Genomic DNA, 21,872 nt, shown 5'->3' on the forward strand with positions numbered 1-21,872 from the left:
TGAGGTCATGTTATCAAATTGTCAAGTTAAAGAATGACCTCACATCATCTTCAAGTGATGGTTTAGCACTGCATTTGCAAACATCGTGAACACTGTTGCACATGACCCATCAAGCAGTATGGGGAATATTTGCTGCTTCACTGGCATCTAAAATCCTGGAATTCTTTACCATTTAATACTTTTCCTAACTCCTATATTTACAAACTCTAAAACACCCTATACCTAGGAGTATCTGTAACTAAAAAGCTTTCATCTGTTTCTGTCATTTTTATATAGATGAAGACTCACCCATTCATAAACAGTCACAACTATAACAGGTCTGAGCAAAATAGATTTAATCCTTCAGGGCAATGTACAATAGTTATTGCTGTAAATTTGTATGTAACAAAAATATAATCAAATCCATTAAAGTATCAATATATCAATGATCACAGACCTAACAAAAATATGACCTAAGCTACGTAAAAAATTAAAGCTTTCTATTTTAAATAAATAAACAAATTCACTGAGTGGCCACAGGAAAAAAAATGCTTTTATCAAATGAATCTATATGTGTAATGTAAAATCATGCACATTTGGTTTAACAATGTTCATTTGGTTTCACAACCTTCAAGTAGTTGTTCAGAATTTAACTGCTTACTTACATGTTATCATTCACAGAGGATAATGATGTTAACTCCAATGTATATTAACTCCTTTTGCTCCCGTCTGTTTGGTAAGTTAAACCAGTGAGTGAATCTTTTTCACACAAAATATGGATTTAAACTGACCTTTATGTAACTCCTAATTTGCATCTGTCTATGTTATGTGAGTCAAGAAGAGTTTACGCTCAAAACAGTAAAATACACATCTAAGTAGTTACATCATGCATTGCAATCAATAGAAACCAAGCCTGTGCCATTATTAATCTGCCTTTTACATCAATCTTACCTATTCTTCTGGAGACCAACTCAGTATCGAATCCCCAGAAAAACATTTTTTGCCACAAGTACCTATATAAAAACAGTAACTTGGACAATGAGCTGACTAACAGGAAATGTACTGAAGTACATCTGATCAGCACCTGGACATGTTTGACAACCCAGGTAATAGTTTACACACTAAAGTCAGCTGAAGCCATTAATCTGGTATTGAAGTGACACTGGTCTACTTGGACAGCTGCAGACAGAACACCTGAATGACTTGGAACAATCCACTTGGCCACCTGTCTCCTGGCTGAATCTCTGGTACTTTTTATCACTTTGATATACAAAATAAAAACAATATTGAAAAAAAAGAAAGAGGACAGGGTCAGACTACTACAGAAATGTTGCAGGACTACAGTGATGAAGAAAGCTGAAACTCAAGAGCATATCTTGGTGTCACCTCTGTATGTTGTGTGTGTACCATACTCTGGTCTGAGGGAGTTGACTTTCATATTTACAAAACTATTACCATATGTAAATGACCTGACGTTTTCAATAGTTAATCTGTAACGCTACAGATGATCATGACTAGTTACATTCACAGATGACACTACCTGTTTAGTGGAAAAACTATTTTCCTACCATGAAACAAAAACAAGGCCTTGGTTAGATAACTACCATTTGAGAGACTGAAACCTCTGTACTATCATAATCTAAATTAAGCATATTATCCAAGTTATATACCCTTGACATACTGATTATAATGACATCACAAAGTGAAAGAACTTTGTTGGCCTTAAAGCCTTTAAAAATGACAGTGAGACTTTGAATGAGTGAATCAGCGATATCTTAATATATTCTCAAATAATACTGAAAAAGAAAATCTAATTGGGAAAATATGTTTCTTCAAAACAAACAAACAAACAAACAAACAAAAAGAAACAGAAAAGAGATTTGGACACCACTTCACAGCTGGTAAACTGTGTTGGTAGAATACTGTTGTGAATTGGCCATCTTGCTATAACCACCTAACAACAAACTTTAAATACCTCATGTAGATGAGTGGCAAGAAAACTGCACTTCATTTAGCAAGAACTTCTTGGACCACTTTAAGACATTGACCTTTCATAAGAAGCAGTGTGACTGACTGGATGTTTAGGACTACCATATTCATCCACGTTGTTTATAAACTGGTAAGTGATCTGGTCCAGTGTAATCATATTTCAGTAATATTCTAAAGTTATATATTGTTTTAGAAGGAGTATTCTTGCAAACATTGACTGTTCACTACCAAACTTGTGACACAAGGCCTGGTATTTCTATGAATCTGAAACTGAAGATAGGGCTACAGGTTCTGAATAATGGTTTCGCCATGGATTTCATATTTCAAAGTAAAGGCATAAATACATGTGCTGATGGATTTCAATATGTGTGATTGTCATACTGTTTGAGCTGTTTATACTATATGCTAAATAATAATCAAATGGATAACAATCTAGAGGTAATGAAAAAAAAATATGTGCCTTCAGATGAAAAAAATGCCTCATTCATTTCCATCTTTCTTCATGTTTTTGCTTTTTTATGTGTTGCCCTTTCATGATGTGAAGTGCACCAAACAAACATTCAGATTTACAGTGGTAAACAGTTGCTGTACACACATTTCCTGAGCAGTGTCTTCAAAGGATACGAAGGATCATGAGCTGATTCCTGGTAGATATTTTGTTTGAATTCAGAAGAAAATGACTTAACTGAACCAACAATAATCTGAGGGAACCAAGTCTGTCACGGTGCTGTGAAGTACAGAACACGGTTTCAAGTTACAGAGAAGTCTAGGCGATGTGTACAAGTAAAAGGTCTCAAAACAACCTCTCTGTCAAAAACAAATACGTTCACAAAAACCATAAATTTACGGTGTGTGCCTTGAAGCAAAGTCTATAAACAAAAATGTAATATTTCACCAATGAATGCTAGAGACCCTAAAATTGTTTCAGTTCCTTTCCCTTTCCAATCAAAGGCAGCATGTTGTCATGTTAGTTTTAGGAGAAACATCATATTTCTTGTGGTTTGATAATCTTGGTGTAACACGTATCATCAGTCTAGCCTACCACTGCCAGTTTGGTACACTATAGCTGAATAATGTGTCATAACTTCTTCACTTCAGAAAATCTAATCTAAACCTAGTTAAGGCTGGGAACAATTCAGAGAAACAGCTAACAACATTAAGCACAATGTCTTCAGAGACTGGTCAGAAGTTAAGTCCAGGTATAATGTCCAGAAGGGTCAACCTATACTAATACATAAATTAACTACATGTATTTACACTGTGCTTGGTCAATATTATTTTCAGCATTTTGACTGTCAAAATTTTGTCATGACAGGAATATTTCTGCTATTAACCTTAAGAAAATTGGTCAGAACTCTGACTGGTCAGCAAGCTAAGCTCAATTAAAACATCCTGTGAGTAATAAAAAAGTCACATAGTATTTTGAAAGACTGTAAAGACCTGTGAGACCCTCACAGTTCCATACACTCTTTCAAAACATGGAGTAACTAATATTACTTGAAGCAGTATACCTATGGCTGTGTTTGTCTTAGAGACATCTGGCTGGTGACTGAAGGCAATATCTAACTTGCAGTCTATCTCCACTGATTTCTACATTATGCAGAACACACAAGCATCTGACATACACCATGGTCGTAATGCAAGATTAGGCATGCCAAGTTACTGCAACACCGGTATTTAGAAAACAGAAATCTGCTGCCTAGTGTTAACTAGCGTTGAACAGCATGAGAAAGTGTATATGTTTTCAGCAATGCCATAGCAAAATTGTAGTGGGATAGCACCAGGAATAGCCCTCACATGTGTATCAATCTGGGGATTCAAACCTTCGGCAGGACTGGCATGAAACATAATGCCACCTCAATGCCTGCAGTGTTAAAAAGAAATTACCTGTATACAGATAATAACATATTTTTGAAGTGCCAAATGAGGAGAAGATACCATATTACTGCAGGTCCTGAGGTATTCTAGTGGGTAACTTGGAGGAACACATTATACAAAGACAACCTCATTAGACTAGTAGCCATCTCACTACTAAAATAACTCAAACAAGAAACTTGTGTTGATATCAAGCTGTAAAATATGTCTTCACGTCTGGTTAAAAATGATCCTGATCACAGATGGAGAACGTCTGCAGAGGTGGTGATGCCTTGCTCCTGTAGATGTCTTGCTATCAGTCTCCTCTGTAATGACTTTTCTTGTCGCTGCGGACAAGGAAGATGTAGCGACTGCTGCCGATGGCGATGCGTGGATAGCTGCCCTGGCGGTCATTGTCAATGCAATAGACGCCCTGAGGTAGGTCTACAAGTTGACCGGTGGTCTGAGTCAGAAAATGCATTACTGAAATAACCAGCTTATGGAGAGACTGGACATATTCAGTGATTATAACTCCTATGATCCTCGAAAAAAGTTTCGAGTTTTACTTGAGCTCAGTTACAATGTAAAACATTGAGAAATCGGGTGTGTTGATTTTGCCCCATTTCAAACTCACAGACTGAGTAGCACTTCTTAACCAAACTTAAGGAATTAAGGTCTTTATCAGACATCTTGCTGTTGAGTCTGAAGGTGGAATTTGTTTGGATGTTTTGTGTTCAGGGTGATTTTACGGACACTTCTATCAACAAAAAATGATCCTCTTTGTACACATGTGACAAAAGTTAAAGCAAATTGTTTCCTGTTATGGGTGACAGTACATTGAGTGCTGCTATGTCTAGGTGGGTCTTCTTACATTGAGTCCTTCTTTGTCCAAATGGTTGAACTTACATTGAATGTTACTTTGTCCAGGTCAGTGTACTTACATTGAGTGTTCCTCTGTCTATGTGGCTGTACTTACATTGAGCGTCCCTCTGTCTAAGTGGGTGTACTTACACTGAGTGTTCCTCTGTCTAGGTGGGTGTTCTTACATTGAGCATCCCAATGTCTAAGTGGGTGTACTTACATTGAGCGTTCCTTTGTCTATGTGGATGTACTTACATTGAGCGTCCCTCTGTCTAAGTGGGTGTACTTACATTGAGTGTCCCTCTGTCTATAATTCTGGCCATATTCTGGTCTGTTCCTCCACAGATGATACTGTCCTTTCCTAGCCACTGGGCACAGTATAACTGAAAAGGATAACACATGTAGGATAACAGCTGCATATCAATAGATAATATAGACAGATGCAACACTGTTGACGAAAGACGGAGCTGCAAACTGAAGATAATACACATGGCAGTGCACAGGGCAATACATGCAGTATGACACACAGATTAACACATGCAGTATGACACACAGGTTAACATAGGCACAGTGTTGGCTCAAGGGAGGGTTTTGGAGTGTTTTGACTCAACATCTTCCGTGAGGACCCCCCCTATTTTACATCTGGCCATCTATTTAACATTGGAGGGGGTCTAGAAACATTATTTTCATCAATTTGGACCCACTCAAAATTTCACCCAAATCTAACACTGCATGATGCAGTATGACACGCAGGTTAACACATGCCGTATGACACACAGGTTAACACATGCCGTATGACACACAGGTTAACACATGCAGTATGACACACAGGTTAACACATGCAGTATGACACACAGGTTAACACATGCAGTATGACACACAGGTTAACACATGCACCTGCAAAACACAGGATAACACATACACAGTGTATGAAACTCCTACAAAAAGACAGCAAGCCCACAGGGCTCATAATTAAAGGATGTTGCCAGCGCTGTTAACATGTAACCAGCCCTATATCAAATATAGGAAACTGAGATATTGTGTTAAAAGAAAGTAATTAATAAATTATTTGGAGTGAGGTAAACTTAAAAGTGTGCAAAAGCAAATTTAATAAAACCATGACTTGGTGGTCACTGTCAATTCATTTAGCATGTGTTTAGTGTCGCTGCCATCAGAAAAGAAGGACATTATTCATTGGCTGAAAGCATTCTCTAGACCAGTCACATGTAGTGTTACATAAATGGGTACGTTGATCTGTGGAAGTTACAGTTTGATTGATCATGAACTATACAGACATCATCTAGTTACCATAATTGTAAATTATATTCGAAGTATTTCCTGTAGTCAATTTTCTGTGGTCAAATATATACAATTGCAAAATGTAGTGGCCCACAGGACCAGCTACAATATAAAGTTGTAAAAGCCTGCCGTGAAATTGGCAAGCAGTTGACCGCCGGGCAGACGCTATTTCATACACTGACATGCAGCGGCAGTACTAAGAATGAAACATACAGATGTAACACTAAGGCACAGCTGTAATATACAGGATCACACAACAACACACAGAGTCATTAAAATCCTCTTCACAGATGCCAGTGAGTGAGTAAGTGAGTGAGTGTTAATATTTAACGTCACATCGACAATATTTCAGCCACATCGTCACGAGTCTTCACAGATGCCAACATTTAGAAATGGGGTAAGAGGAGAAAAGACACAGGAGGGAGGGTGCAAAAAAGCCATTTTAAGGCCTTTGTCGTAACAGGCAACAGACGGAATAGGGTGGTCAGACTCGTTGACTTGGATGACACATCATCGGTTCCCAGTTTTGCAGGTCAATGCTCATGCTGTTGATCACTGGATTGTGTGGTCCATTATTTACAGGCAGCCGCCATATAGCTGGAATATTGCTGAGTGCAGCGTAAAAGTAAACTCACTCACTCACTGTCATAATATACATATATCACTGGTGAATGTGAGTCACTGGCAGATGTACCTGACTAGAGTTGAGGGTGTCCTGCGGTACATCCTTAATCTTAGCTCCCAGCGAGAAATCCCAGATCTGTCAAATGTCAAATATTAATCAGCATCAAGGCAATCAATATAATTACCTGACAATGTTAGCAGACATAGAAGTTACACTGTATAACTTACTCAGCAGAGAAAAATATTGATGACTATGTCAGTATCTTCCTTTTTTTTCCCAAATAGCCTGAAGCATAATTCTGTTACTTGCACATTTTCTGGGACAACATATTTGTTTTTTCTAAAACCATGGCCTTCCCACAGAGAATCAAATGGTCTGTCCCTACGGTTCAAATTCCAAAGGTGATGTCATCGAAATTCCCAGGATACCCTGATTATCTTTCTGCAGTTTTATCCTGAAACAGTTTACCTAATTTTATTCTATGGTTATTGATATTATCTTGTCTTCAACCAGTTTTATGCATTAGTGCATCTGACAATTTTACGCTCACAACTGCCTAATATCAAGGTCGGCCTTTGTGGTTGCTCTGAAAAGGACTGTTCCTATATTGATGCAAACAGTGACTTAGGATGGAGAAAACACCTTCCATCAGAAGATTGTTACCTGAAGAACTGAGTGCTTCCTCCAACTCCCAGTAAGGATGTGGTTGTGTAGTTGGTCGATGTCAAGAGCATCACCACAGATGTGAGGGCCACAGAACTTCCTGTACAGACATACACTGAGTTACACACACCCACTAGTCTGCGGGCTAACAGTGATACCTAAAACTAGTTTGTGTCTAGTCACATAGTGCTCAACGCTGCACTCAAAGAAGTAGGTGAATTGATTAATTAATCGACAATCAGATGAGCTTGTGAGAGGGTTAATGACCTGGATGTCCTTTCACAAAACAACCTTTACTGAGGTTAAGCTTAACCATTCTTTAACACTGCACTAAGGTTAACTTAGTAACTTACAATCACCTTACTGCTTCATGAAAGGTGACCCTGGTTGATCGATAAGTGAGTGGGGTGAATGGTTGGAAGGATAGCTGCAATAATGGATGGATGGATTTGTTGATGAGGTAGTTGTGTAAAGTTTGATGGATGGATCGGTTGTTCAATGGATGGGTAGATCAATGGATTAGATGTTGGATAAATACATAGACGATTCTTTGTAGGATACTTGTATAGTTGTATGTTGGTTGGATTGAAGGATAGTTGAGCATATGGCTTGATTGGTTGTTGAATGGTTGATTAAGTGGATGGATTGGATTTCTGAAGCTTGGGTGGCTGGAAAGATGGAATTTTGGAGATTTCGGTAGGTGGATGCATTGGTTGTTGGATGATTTAGAAAAAGTGTTGTTGGATAGAGGCATAGATTTGTACATGGAAGTTTGCATGTGTGGACTGACTGGTTGTTTTATGGTGAGGGAGGTGGATGAATTGGTTGTTGAATAGTGGCAAGGATTCATAGATGGATGTTTGCAAGTGTGGACTGATTGGTTGTTGTTGTTGGGTGGATGAATTGCTTCTTGGTTAGTGGCATGGATTCGTACATGGAAGTTTGCATGTGTGATTGATTGGTTGTTTTATGGCTGGGGAGATGCATGAATTGGTTGTTGAAAAGTGGCATGGATTTGTAAATGGATGTTTGCATGTGTGGACTGATTGGTTGTTGGGTGGTTGCATCGGTAGATGAACTGTTAGATCCACAGGTAGCATGCTGGTAGTAGACAGAATGATTGATGGGTATAGTTTTTTATCATGACTTACTTGACAGCATGTCCATGTGGAACTCTAACATCCCAATACTGAAACAGATGAAACAAGTGAGAGAGTGAATGAGTCGGGTTTTACGCCATTTTCAGCAATATTCCAGCAATATCACAACAGGGGACACCAGAAATGGACTTCACACGTTGCACCATGTGAGGAATCGAACCTGGTCTTTCAGCATGACGAGTGAATACTTTAACCACTAGGCTACCCCATTGACCCCATACGACACGAAGCAATGATAGCAATAATCAGTGACATTTCATTTGAACAAAAACATTTTGCCATCAGGTACATTACAACTTTCCAGCATATCATTTCTAGAGGACAAGCGAAAAAATAGATTCATTTGAAACCTACAGCCTGTCCATAATGCCAAACGCATCTATGCTGCAACAACCCTACCTGCACTGTATCGTCCCATCCACCAGTGATAAACACATCTGGTTCGCTGGGGTTGAACTGGGCAGCAAATACACGGAACCGATGACCATCCATAATGTCTCGAGCATCACTGAAATGTTCCAAAACACTAAATAAATATGACATTAAATAGATTTCCAATATGGCAGCCATGATGGCCATATTGAAAATCTGACTTCAAGGTCAACAAATTCAGGTGTCAACATTTGATAGAACAAACCAGTTTCTGCTTCATTGCCTGTTGTCACCGAGGGAAGAGACATTTACAAAACAATGACTAGGATCTGTATCCTCCACAGTGGTTGAGTACAAACGTCCTAGCAAGCACAGTGAATGAATACAAAAGTTGGGTGAAAATTCATTAAAAATTAGGTTGGTAAAATAGATAACAGAAAACTGGTTCCCATTTCAGAATCAGTTTGTGACCCTCTTGGAATGAAATTGAAAGTTTGTCCAGTATTGTAGCAGCATATAGTTATGTGTTAGTTAGGGTTTGGGTGTAAATGTATTTGTAGAAATAATCTTTGTCAGCAAATGGTTGAAATAGCTGTAACAAGATTTAAACCATGGCAATCACTGGATTGTATGGTTCAGAATGGATTGTTTCCAGACAATGCCCTATAGGTCATATATTGCTGTGCACTCAGTGTCACCCAACAGTGTGAGGAAAGTTCAAAGTGCATAATTAAATTTCAAACTTTACTTGTCTGAGGAGGCCATACAACCAGGGGCATAGTGTTGTCAAACCACTGATCATCACTGGCAGCAACAATGTTTTCAACCAGTCTTAATGACAGGATAATTTTACCTGGGTTCAAATGTTTTCTTCAGTTTCTTGGTCTCGATATCATACAAGTGTATTTCCGGGTCAGCCCCGGCAGTAAGGAAGTGCGTTCCGCCAGGGTTGAGTGCCAGAGCCAGGACCTGGCGAATCTCATTGATGGTGTGAAGACATTTACCGGATGTGTAGTGCCAGAACTTGACATGGCCTGATGCATCTGTTTGTACAGAAGATATATATTAGGTATAATTCCTCACTGAAATCTCTTACACCAATACACAACAAGAGCTGATGAGTTAATCTTTCTAATCCTCTAATGAGTGTAAGGCTTCTGGATGCTCTGTGTAACTATGTGAAACTTTCATAGATTTGATTTTTGAATCTTGAAAACAACCACACAGATGCACAACAAAATGTCTCACGATACCAATGATGTGGATGTTACATTCAGGTTGATTTCCCTCCAATATAACATGTAAACCCATGTATACTATGAATGTAACTTTCTGTGTGGGATTTCTTTATTCATTGCTACAGAAATTTCTGACTTAACAAAAGTCAGAAATTTCTGTAGCAATGAATAAAGAAATGAAGCTGAATTATTACAGACATCATCCACACGTTGTCCATCTTGGTTGACTGGTCAAGATGTTCACATCACATGAACATCACATTGTCCATCTGATGTGACCTCAGTCCTGTATCATGATAGACGGTAGGATTTGTCGGATCTTCACCATGTTCACACAGACAGGTACTATATCAGTGAGTATTGTTTTACCCTTTAATATCATGACAGGAGACACCAAGAATGGACTTCTCACATTGTTCCCATGTTGGCAACTGAACCTGGTCCATTGGTGTGACGAGCAAACACTTTAACCACTTTGCTATGTCACTGCCCTGTATTGTATCAGTGCAAAAGATATGATATTCTGATTTGATCATTGTTGAGTTGGAATAACTTCTTGACAGGTAGATGAATTATTTATTTTGCAAAAATGTATAGTACAACCCGTGAAACATTGATATTTTTAGTAAATCAGTAGTGACAGTCAGTTGACATGGCTACATAGTCTGTTTCTAGTAAACTTAGCACAGTCCACTTATCTACATTAGATTTCAATGAATATGATGTTGATAGACATGGTCTGGATCACTGTTTCAAGGATCAAGTGATTCAGTTCACTTACACTTAGCATTCATCACTCTTGTCCTACTGGCCTGCAAACATTTTCATAATTTTGGATAGTGACTTTTCTGTGACACTGTTCCATTTGGTTGCCCAATTGTGAGTGACTGAACGTGATGAGCTAGGTTTAACATTGCTACAAGCATGCTGGACAATATTTCAGATCGTATTCCATACCAACATTTACTACTTTGGTTAATCCCATGAAACATAATTATGATAACGACAGTAGACCGAGATTCCAAGCCACAGTCACCACTTTTGGGTACTTCAAACTGGAACAAGGTCCCCCTATTCTCAGAGGATTCAAAACCAAATGGGCTATGCTAATTCTTGTATACTTCTTAGGGAAACAAGTGAGTTGTACCTACATGAAGCAATGAGTATGTGTGTGTGCTCTGGCTTGTCGAAACTGGTGTATGGCCGGAAGCGTAGTTGTGTGACGGGGAGGCGGTGACACTGGGTATCTTCATCTGTTAGACTGTATAGCATCTGCCCAGTCCCTGGACTGTAGATCTGAAACACAAAGAAGACACTGGTTACCATAATAACAAGCATGTCCAGAAGGCTGGCTTTAATTTCAAGCATATTAACTTATGTTTTATTGACAGTCAAGGTCAAGCGGCTTAAAATTGGCTAGATGTACAGATATGAATCATTAAAGGGCTTGGAACAGGTAAATCTATCTTCAGCTGAAAACTTAATATTGTGACATGCTATGGAGTGGGTTTGGGGGTTGGGATGACGTTTTCTGAGGAGTAGGTAATTTGTAAACATCATGCATAAATGACAGATTTCAAATTCATTTATCCTCTTGAGTTACACTGGAACAGTCCACACCAGAATGACTCCAGTTTAAAAAAATGGATTAATTGTCATTGTTATGCAAATGTTTTAATAAATCTGTCATAGAACCGAACCAAATGCTCCATGAGCATATATTGTTTTTATTTACATATATACCTTTTAGAAGTTAGAATTACAAACCCTCTGTACCTCATGAAACAATATTTGGTGATTCTGGAACTCAGTGGAAGTTTCTCCCCAATGCAAGTTTGTTCACTTCCACACATCATCAGTAATTTCTTGGCTAATCAAGGCGATTCCTTAAATATGTGGCTGATAAATCTGGCTTGTCAGTTACAATGAAGAAGTTCCCTCCATTTTGAATGAAAAACAAAAGCTAATTCATGCTATCATGAGAACTCTCACTGAATTTTAACTGCAGTGTAAACAATAAGCTAGCTTGTGGATCTTAGGGGTCTACAAGTAATAAACCCTTTAAACAAGATAAACCTTTGGCACAGACAGGTCCAGACAGTCACTGAGCCAGGCTTTATTTAATCCACATTCTGAGTCTACTTGACTTAGCTGCAATGGCTATAAAACTATGTCAATTACAGGGATTGTATTAGCACGGGGACACTTATATCACAGATCAGTCTTTGACTCAGAATAACAATGAAAGATTAACAATCCTTGCAAGCGATGCCTATAGTTCGTGCGTATCAAGTATTGAGTTTCTATGGCTGTGACGCCTTTGGGTAAACAGTGCTATAAATAAATAAAACAATACAGACAATAGCTGCTGATATACCAGACATCCAGTACACGTTTAACACCCAGCTTATAAAACTCAACAGACTATCAGACAATCAGCATTGAGGATGGAGCTATAAAATCTCCAACATTAGACATGCCAGATCTTTATGTTATATTTTATGTCTTAAAAGTGTCAAAACAAACCACCCATGATGTTGGTGGTAACAATTGCTATCACCTGAACTGTGACAAAACAATGGTGCCATGTTGCTGTAGTTCACCTGGACTGTTTCAACAAATAACAGACTCTAATAAATGTGGTTTCTACCATTGATATCCAGATGTTATCCAGTGTTTAAGCTCCCAAAATTCCAAGCCAGATTGGTAATTTGAAACAATTACCAGTCCAGGTATCAACATGCTTTCTGGTTTTTATCAATAAACATATAAAACAAAATCAGGCTTCTGAACACTTTACTGCATGCTTTGTTACATATTAGTAATCTGTTGTTACCTTACAGTCAAGATCAGAGAAAAATGAATCATACTCTGTGTCAGCATGGTCACTGTCATTTTTCTCAGTAGTAAGAACCTGGTCCCCATTCCTCAAAGTGACTGTAGGCTATTCTAACTCCCATACTTTAACAAAGACATACGACAATCATAGCTGCAATCGCTTTGAGGAACAGGGCCCTGGACATCATCAGCAGCAGCTAGAGTCTAGTTGAAACACAATAATATCCTTCAGATGTGTTGGGGGTAAAAATATCTACCAGACCACCTGACAGGCTACTCTGGAAATTTGACTGTGAAAAATGAAAATAGACCATTCCAAGCGATCTGGCAAGCAGGAACTTTAAATGCTGTGTTATCTGGTAAAATGTTCAGGATTACGTGCTAAAGGTGACACAAGTTGCCATACATGAAAATAGACTGTTCTGGATGGTTGGGCAGGCAGGAATTTTAAACACTGTGTTATCTGGTAAAATGTTCAGGATTAAGTGTCAAAGGCGACACAAGTTGGCAAAGATGCCATAGCAAATGTTGATCCTATTTTACTTGTCTAGAATGATCTGGACTCAATACTCATATTTCTTGCAATCAAATAACCTAAACTGGTGCTAATTCAGTGTAATTAAAATTCTTGAAGGTCATTTAGAAGATGGATGAACATGAAGACCTGACGCTTTGTTACTGATAAAAACTTCTTTTAATTGTTCAGATGATGCTTCAGAGCTAATTCTTTTTCCTTGGTCATTTCACCTGATGAATGAGAAAGAATTAGCTCTGAAATATCTTAGAAAGAACTAACAGACGTTTCACCCACAAAAATGTGGCTTGTATTAACTGTAACTAGTGTATAAGACCACCATGATTTTACATTACTACTAACCATATGTAGCAAGAATTTTTCCAGTTGGCTGCCATAACTAAGGATTGTGGGAGTACTGGTCACTTATTTACATAGTTGTATTATGGCAAATCTGAGAAGAATACATGCTGATTTGCCTCATCATGTTCAGTAGGTAAGACTGATGGTCCAGTAGAAAACTTGCATAACAAAAAGAAAATTCATTGCCCTTGAAACTAAGCCCTGGCTATATTGGCTGTATGCTTTGGCTATTAGTATTAACCAATCAGAATTCGACAAATTTATCTTAAGGATACTAAAGGCACATGTTATTTCTTACAGCACAAGTGGATAAAGCTGTATTAGCTATTAGCCAAAATATCCACATGGCCAAACGCTTATCTGTAGCTCTGTGGACATGTTGATTTGCCCGCTACATGAAACCAACTTTAACTGGGTCCTAGTCTTGAAGTAAGCTCATAGGTCTGATATGTCCATGACTAACACAGAAGTCAACACGATAATACGTTACATCCATATTTACCAGTATACTTGTACAGGGTTGGATGAGATGAAAAAAAAACAAGTGTAAGGAAAATCAAACACATTAACGAATAACGCCCCAAGGTATATGGGTGTAAAATAATCTAGATCCATCCATTCTATGCAAACCTGGGTCATACTACAGAAAACACTCTACAGCAAAAATTGTGTGAGCCGCTGTGGCTAAGTGGGTTAGATGGTTGGCTTTGCTGATGATTAACTGCCTGACTCATACTGGGGTTAAAAAAATACCTTGTCCTGACTAATTTTCCACTTGCCCTGATTTTATGACACAATGCCCGATGTTAATGTTTACTGGACTATTTATTGAAGAGTGATAATTTCACTCTCTTCTACCTGTATTTTATTATTAGTGCTAACTCTAATAGCTTCATTATGAACAGATATGAAATCCAAGATTTTTTGCATTTTGAAACCTTAAGTGGAAATTATCTAGTAGTCCACAGACAAGTAAGATACAATTATTTGATTGCCCGAAATGAAAACGGACTTGTCAAGGGTGTTGGGCGATGGGATTTTTTAACCTTTGCTCATAGAAGGATGGAACTCAACCCAACAAAGTATTAGAATCTGTACTTTACTGAGAAAGTGTAATCCCAAATATAACATGTCACAATTGCAAATTAGCCTAAAAATGACAAGCCTGTGTTTTATAAACTACAAAATTGTCCAGGTGCCCTAGTTTTATAAACTACAAAGTGGTCCTAGCGCCCTTGAAGGATTTTATATCCTTCATCAATCTTGTATGTCAAAGGGTCCTAAGTGTTTAATCCTTAAACACAAGGGGTAAGACATAGGGTCCTGATTTCTATTGCTAATACAATTCAGTATGGCCAGGTGTCACTGTTTGTTGTCTCCTTGGAAACCAACAGATTGTTTAATACTTCACTGCCAATTCTCTTGTGGAAGCTAATTACTTGGAAAACATGTCTGTGTGATCTTACTTTTATTGATCCATCGCAGAGTCCAACAGCAAGGTGAGCACCATCTGCACTGAATCGGCAGCACATGATGTCAATCGGGCACTCACTGAAACATAACATTCAATCAGATGATTGATCACACACATAAACAAATATAAGATCAATACAGGTAATAAAGCTCCAGATAGGCAGTGAATAATGTCAACACTCAGAAGGAAATTGTACATGTAATTGTCTCAGGTAATTGATGGGATAGGGGTGTGTGGGGTTGGGGGGTGTGGCGTGGAGAGAGAGAGAGAGAAATAATGAAAAGAACTACTCCAATTGAAAATTACCTAAGAAAATCTGCAGTTAACCACTTTTCAGGTTATTGTTTGAACAAGTTTCTAAGTTCAAATATTTAAGTTGATAAAATTCTAAAAGGAACTAAAATATAATCAAAATGTGAACCGCACCTCACCTTCTACTAGACAAAGAAGGTGGCCCAAAATTTTGAAAATGATCCATTCAAATGCATTCAAGTTTTTGGTTTAACAAAAAATCATGTGGGTTTATGTAAACAGATAACTCTTTCAAAAATGAGAAAATGGGAACTACACTTTCCACTCTGTTGAAGACAAAGTTATTGTTTTACAAATGTAAAAACATTTTGACCAAGTTATTGCTTGAACAAAGTTTCTAAGATCAAATATTTAAATTGCAGAAATTCTTAAAGGACCTAAAACATCATAATCAAAATTTTAAATACACCTCATATTCCAGTCAAAGAAGATAGTCTCCAATTTTGAAAACAACTGAACCAATAGTTTTCAGGTTATAGGCTGAAGAAAATGGTCGTCTTTGGAATAACTCCTATGTACCCATACCTTTCTTGTGAGTGACTGAGTTTGGTTTTACACTGCTTTTAGCAATATTCAAGCTGATCAAGGCAGGAGTCACCAGAAATGGGTTTCACGTTTTGTAACCATCAATCTTTTCATGTTTTAGTAGTTCATGGCAAAAGTATGCTTTATTACACTGTACATGGTGGTAGAGTGAACTGTATTTCTTAATTCCTAACGACCACCACATGTATTGTGTTCGCATGCTTTGCGTCATCACAGCATTGTGACATCATAAGCATTATGACATAGGGGAATTGTTAACAGTTAACTGCTCATTAGTTTAACCTGAAGAGGGCATAACAGGTCCCATGCTTAAAGTGGCCTCCACAAAGCAAACTAAAGCTTGACAACACAATTACACATGTTGAAATTGTAAAATTTGACAAACTCATATTTTCACATTTCAAACACATGCTGTCAAACTTTCATCTCATTTGAGCATCATGTCTCTATCAGTGCGGTCAGGTGACAATTTGGTTTACTGCAATTGGTTGTTTCTGAACAACATGAGTTTGACAACACTTCACACATGAAACTTCATTCTGATAACATTGAAAGTTTGATGGAAAAGGTGTTGAGAATAGAGATCGATCCTATTTCTCGACAACAGTTTGACAACTCTGAAAGTGGTCTTGGTTGTGAGTTGATGGAGTGTTCACATTCTCCAACTAAAGTGTGACAATATGTTTTGTCATACTTAAGACATAAGAATGACATAATGTTGACATAAGAATGACGACACTTCAGACGTCAAAGACAAGTTTGAAAACATTGAAAGTTTTATTGAAACTTTTTCTCGACAACAGTTTGACAACTCTGAAATTGGTGTTTGTGGCGAGTTGTTGGAATATTCACACTCTCAAACGCAAGTCTGATAACCTGTGTTGTCAAAATTTAGTTTGCTGTGTGAATCTGCTTTTAACTTGTCTTAACAAGCATGAGTAACAAATAGCAAACATCTAATTTTATACAAACAGAAATGGTTAATTGAACATTCCTGCCATGTTTATATAAAGATTTGGCACAGTTACTGAACACGGGATAACTAGTGTCACGTCACCCTAACCCTAACCCTAAATGAAAGATGGTATAAGGTGTTGGGTATTCTGTAGTCTAGCCATTTTTCTTTTTTAAATGGTTTGATGGATTCTGTGAGGTAACAAAATATTGCCTCATATGTACATGATATACATACTACAAGAAATGGTTATATATTCACAATAATAATAAAAAAAAACAGTTGTAAATGATTATCTACAGACTGTTGCTGTATAGCTGGAATATTGCTGAGTGTGGTGTTAAACTCAACTTGTTCACTCACTTAAATTCTTGGAATCTGTGCACCAGAGCAGTATTGACAGTCATGTTTACCAGTATGTTACAAATGTATTCATCCATTATTTATGTTTATTATCACTAAGAAAATCACTGTAAGGGAGTATGGTGATATGTTATGAGATCAGTAATTTGTCCATTATTTATGTTTATTATCACTAATAAAATCACTGTAAGGGAGCATGGTGATATGTTATGAGATCAATAATTTGTAGCTAAGAGATGTATCTTTCTATATTTTTAGAAAGAGGACTTCATGGAACAAATGTTATTTTGTAGCTACTGTTAAAACAGTTCTGAAACGTAAGAAATCTGAATACTATTATGATGACTGGGCTTTGAGTTGTATACACTGTTGTGTATCATGGGTGTGTATCATGGATTTTATAGTGTTTAAAAATGTATAGCAGAGGTGTAAACTAGCTTAGATTTATTTGGTGGCATTTTCATTTGAAACTAACAACAAAATATGCTATGTATTTTCTATAACTGTAGAAACTTCCTTTATTTGCTTAGTGGTTTGCATCATTAGACATTGATTGCAAACTATCTCCCATGATAAACTAGTGTTTTTAGGCACTTTGCAATGCGCTCAGTGACAGAGCGCATGTCAGTTAGAGCGAGAGCATGGTCATACAGAGGGTGCATACTGACTCAACTTTTCATTGAGGAGAAATCATTCTTCAGGTAGGAAATTACACTTCTTGTAAAATGTTTGCAATATGGTTTAATGACTGATATTTCATTAATATTTGCAACTTATGGAATGCTGTATTTCTCTTTTTAAATGTCTTCGCATGCATGCTTTGGAAGATTCCATTTTATTTCATAGATTATATCGCGTTGGCAATTTGTTGTGTGTAAGCATTTTTAATAATGGAAAGGAGTGTTTAAACTTTAGAGGTTTTATTCACAATTCTATATACAACTGCTTTGTATACAAATTTCTGCATTTTGACATGGCTATAGAGTCCGAATTTGAGTAACTTGTGGAAGAGTCCATTGATCTTTTAGAGTATATGGCCTATTCGTTAATACTTAGGCACATTGAAGTGGTATCTCATTGCGTTAATGCTATTATACTCATATTATTTCAAGCATAACTGGTCTAAAGTATTATTTACAGTATGTGGAGAGTACTGTTTCCCACGTGGGAGAGTTTAATATTGAATATGAGATTCAGTGTAAATCTTGGATATCAGGTATATTTTAGTTTGATGTAATAATCTGGTATTCATAGGTGCATATAAATTTTGCCTGTGTACTTCTGTACACGAACAATGTATTTATTTTCTGCATTTCATTCTTGCAGAATATGTCTAGAGATCTACATTAAAAGGATATTGGAAGACTCCGCATTTAGTCATTGTTCATTTAAAGGGGCACTGATGCGGAGCAATTTCCATGGACTGGTTTAAACTTTTGTTATTGTTTTTCTCCCGTGCGTACCCGGATGATATCCCAGAATTTGTGACTGGTTCATGATCTCTGCTGCGCAATTCGTATGCGCAATTGAGAGTTTAATTATAGACAGATCAACTAAGGTGAAGTCATTCTTACTTCATTGCAGATGTATTATGAAAACAAATGAAATGCTTTGAAGGTTAATCATCTGTCAGTGGTAGAAATGGTAGAAAACAATTAGGACGGAAAAATAATGAAGACAATGTACGTCTCTATATTTGGTCTCATAACCCTAATTAGTTTAGTGTCATATTTGTATGACTAATATAAGAACACACGGACTGCTTACACTTATAGTAAATTTCTAACATGACTGTAACATTTAAACATTGCATAGACTGTCAAAGTGGATCCTATTTCACACACATACTCGATCTAGTGTGTTTTTGTTTGTCATATAGATTCTGATGAAAGCTACAACAAATAAATTAAAACAAAATGCAAATAATGGATGTAAAACAGACTTATCTTATAGCAACAATGTCAGGCTACTACCTTGTTCAGGAATGTATCCATCAATGTCCACAAAGAAAAACGATATTCTATTCATCTGCATCTGGTAAATAATCCTGCTCTGTGTCGTGTCTAATTTGCGAAAACATGGTGAAAACCTGATAAACCTCTCATTGGTCACCCAAGATAGCACACCTGGCAACTAATTGTTTGATGTCCGCCATTCTAAGTAATTTAGTTAACAACCAATAATGAGCAATCAATCAATTAAGGCAATGGTGGTTGATTCTTTGAAGGGATGATGTTGTTTTTACACTCGCACTGTATGACAGGGTGTAGTCAGTATAGATTAGTACATCTACACACAGCCTTTTGACAAATCCGCTATAGAAGATAAAAGTAATTAATCAATCAGTGTGATATCTGTTAATCCTTTGATCAATGTTTGTTTTTGTAAGTCTGCTGATAAACCCTCTTGCATCACTTACATGCTCACATTACATAACATACAATACACTTGCCATGACAGACCTTAATTTATAATGTTGAGTATTTACTCCAGACAGGAGAAATGCCAAATGGGAACCTTTGTTGAGTAATCTGAGTGGTGTTACCATTAATTATACCTGTTATAAATTCATTAACTGACCATCAAGTGAATGATGACAAATAACATGTGTAGGTTTACACCATCGAACGCGAGTTACAGCAAGGAAGATGTAATCTCTGTGTCACATGCAGCCTGAAAACACTTATGGGCCAAAACTGTTTTGAGGATACCAACAGAACTTCGTTACATAAGAAATACATACAGACATTTCCTGTGTACTTGGGTAAATAGGTGTAATCAGGTTTTTTTACGTAAGAACATTTTCAGATTTCTCTACCGGTGACAAAGTCATTGTTTTTAGTTTACGAATTCAAATAAATCAACTGTGTGTCTTTACTATCATAGACAATAAACCAGGGTAGCTACCATAGCTACCAAAAGTTACGTATGATATTTGCTATCACAGCTGGGCCAACACTCAAAACTATCTAAATATAAAGCTTTGCAGTCTTTCAGACTGAAACAACTGGCTTGCTACATGCCCGTTAGTGTAGACATCATATTTTCTCATAACATCATTAAATATTGAGGTACATTAAACACGGAAATAGGATCAAATTGGATCAGTCACTATACCATCCAAGCATCCGAAAAGAGCTACGCTGCTGGGATATTTTGTTACGATCAGACAAGGAATACCATGGATATTTTTAAATAATGACATATGATGGGCATCCGGCCTCCTGACTGTTTAGGTGAAGAAATTCTGCTAATGTGGACCGGAGCCTAGTCACTTTGTCCGTCATGGTCAAGACGGGCACTGACCAATTTACAATTTGGTTTTGTAATAAGACTGTTGGCGAGAAACATTATTCGGTCCGCATCAGTGCCCTTTTAAAACAAGGGGGATAAAGAACGTCTACTACAATACTGATCTAGCCCCCACCTATCTCCTATGTCTTCGATAATGAAATACGAAATCACTCAGCTGTCAAATCACTCACACTGCCTTCTTTCACACAGATCACGACGCTGCTCTAACAAACCATCACACATAATCTATCATGAGAAACTGTAGATAGATGCTTACATTGTGTCCAGCAATTTCATATTTCCCTCCAAGTAAGGGCCGGTTTTCCGTTGACTTCCATGATCACTTTGACCAGCATCAGTCATGTAGGAAAGGGCGTCAGATGCCGCGCTCATCGGGCGTTGAAGTCTTTCACTCATCATCTTGGATATAGGAATGGCAATCTCTGTAACTTCAGCTGGAAATATAACAAGGAAACCGAGCGTTCCTGTCGATCCGTGTCGTCACCTTGCCTCCATGTAAACTATCTGCGTCAGTGCGCCTACTCCGCAGTAACTGGTTAAGGAGAAATCTGATTGGATATAATAATTTCGCGCAATGATTATGATTCTAAGAAATTATTGTTCTTTTTTCAATCAAGGATATAGCATCACATTTCCTCCCTGTACCTTTTATTCGAACTAAAATATAATATAAAATAAACAATAATATGGCACTAAAATGTTAAATCTAATAACGTTGTGATAAAACGAAACAGAACAATATCACTTCTTGAAGTTTGAAAATCGTACTAATAGGAGTGGATGCGTGAGTGAATATTGCTTAACGCTGCATCGGTAATTTGGTAGCTAAGAGAGCAACGCTAAATGCTGTTAACAGGTGTCGGCGTTCTTCATTATAACCCACCCAATAAGATAGAACGTGTTTTCCAACATCTGCCACGTGACAGAAAGCTGTAATGCTCTCAGTATCTGGGAGAATAGAAGACGTAGTTTTTAGTGTCCTTCTGCCTGTCTGAAACTGCAGAATAAAAGATTGCTCAAACAGCCCTATGTACCAACCAGTACATACACAAGGAAGGAAAAAAGGTTTAACAAATACAATGAATCTAGAGTCTGATCAGTAGACAGTTTTACTCCAGTGGGCAGTATTCGACGCCACTTCTACATGTAAAA

At 37.4% G+C, this 21,872-nt stretch overlaps 2 protein-coding genes across 2 annotated transcripts in view; one reads left to right on the plus strand and one right to left on the minus strand.

Moving 5' to 3' along the window:
- The window catches only part of LOC137293751 (macrophage metalloelastase-like), a 167,630-nt gene that overhangs the window by 13,276 nt on the left and 132,482 nt on the right, over positions 1 to 21,872 (plus strand). The gene's annotated exons all lie outside the window — the stretch shown is intronic.
- LOC137293731 (uncharacterized WD repeat-containing protein all2124-like) lies at positions 319 to 21,240 on the minus strand. The gene is made up of 10 exons (XM_067824445.1): positions 20,977 to 21,240; positions 15,222 to 15,306; positions 11,192 to 11,336; positions 9,656 to 9,845; positions 8,830 to 8,938; positions 8,422 to 8,459; positions 7,271 to 7,370; positions 6,677 to 6,742; positions 4,974 to 5,066; positions 319 to 4,285 (listed from the first exon to the last, which is right to left on the minus strand). Exons 1-10 carry the CDS (start codon positions 21,117 to 21,119, stop codon positions 4,139 to 4,141), a joined length of 1,116 nt encoding a protein of 371 aa, XP_067680546.1. The 5' UTR covers positions 21,120 to 21,240; the 3' UTR covers positions 319 to 4,138.

This window comes from Haliotis asinina, chromosome 1 (genome assembly GCF_037392515.1).
Source record: "Haliotis asinina isolate JCU_RB_2024 chromosome 1, JCU_Hal_asi_v2, whole genome shotgun sequence".
In the NCBI taxonomy this organism is placed as follows: Eukaryota; Metazoa; Mollusca; class Gastropoda; order Lepetellida; family Haliotidae; genus Haliotis; species Haliotis asinina.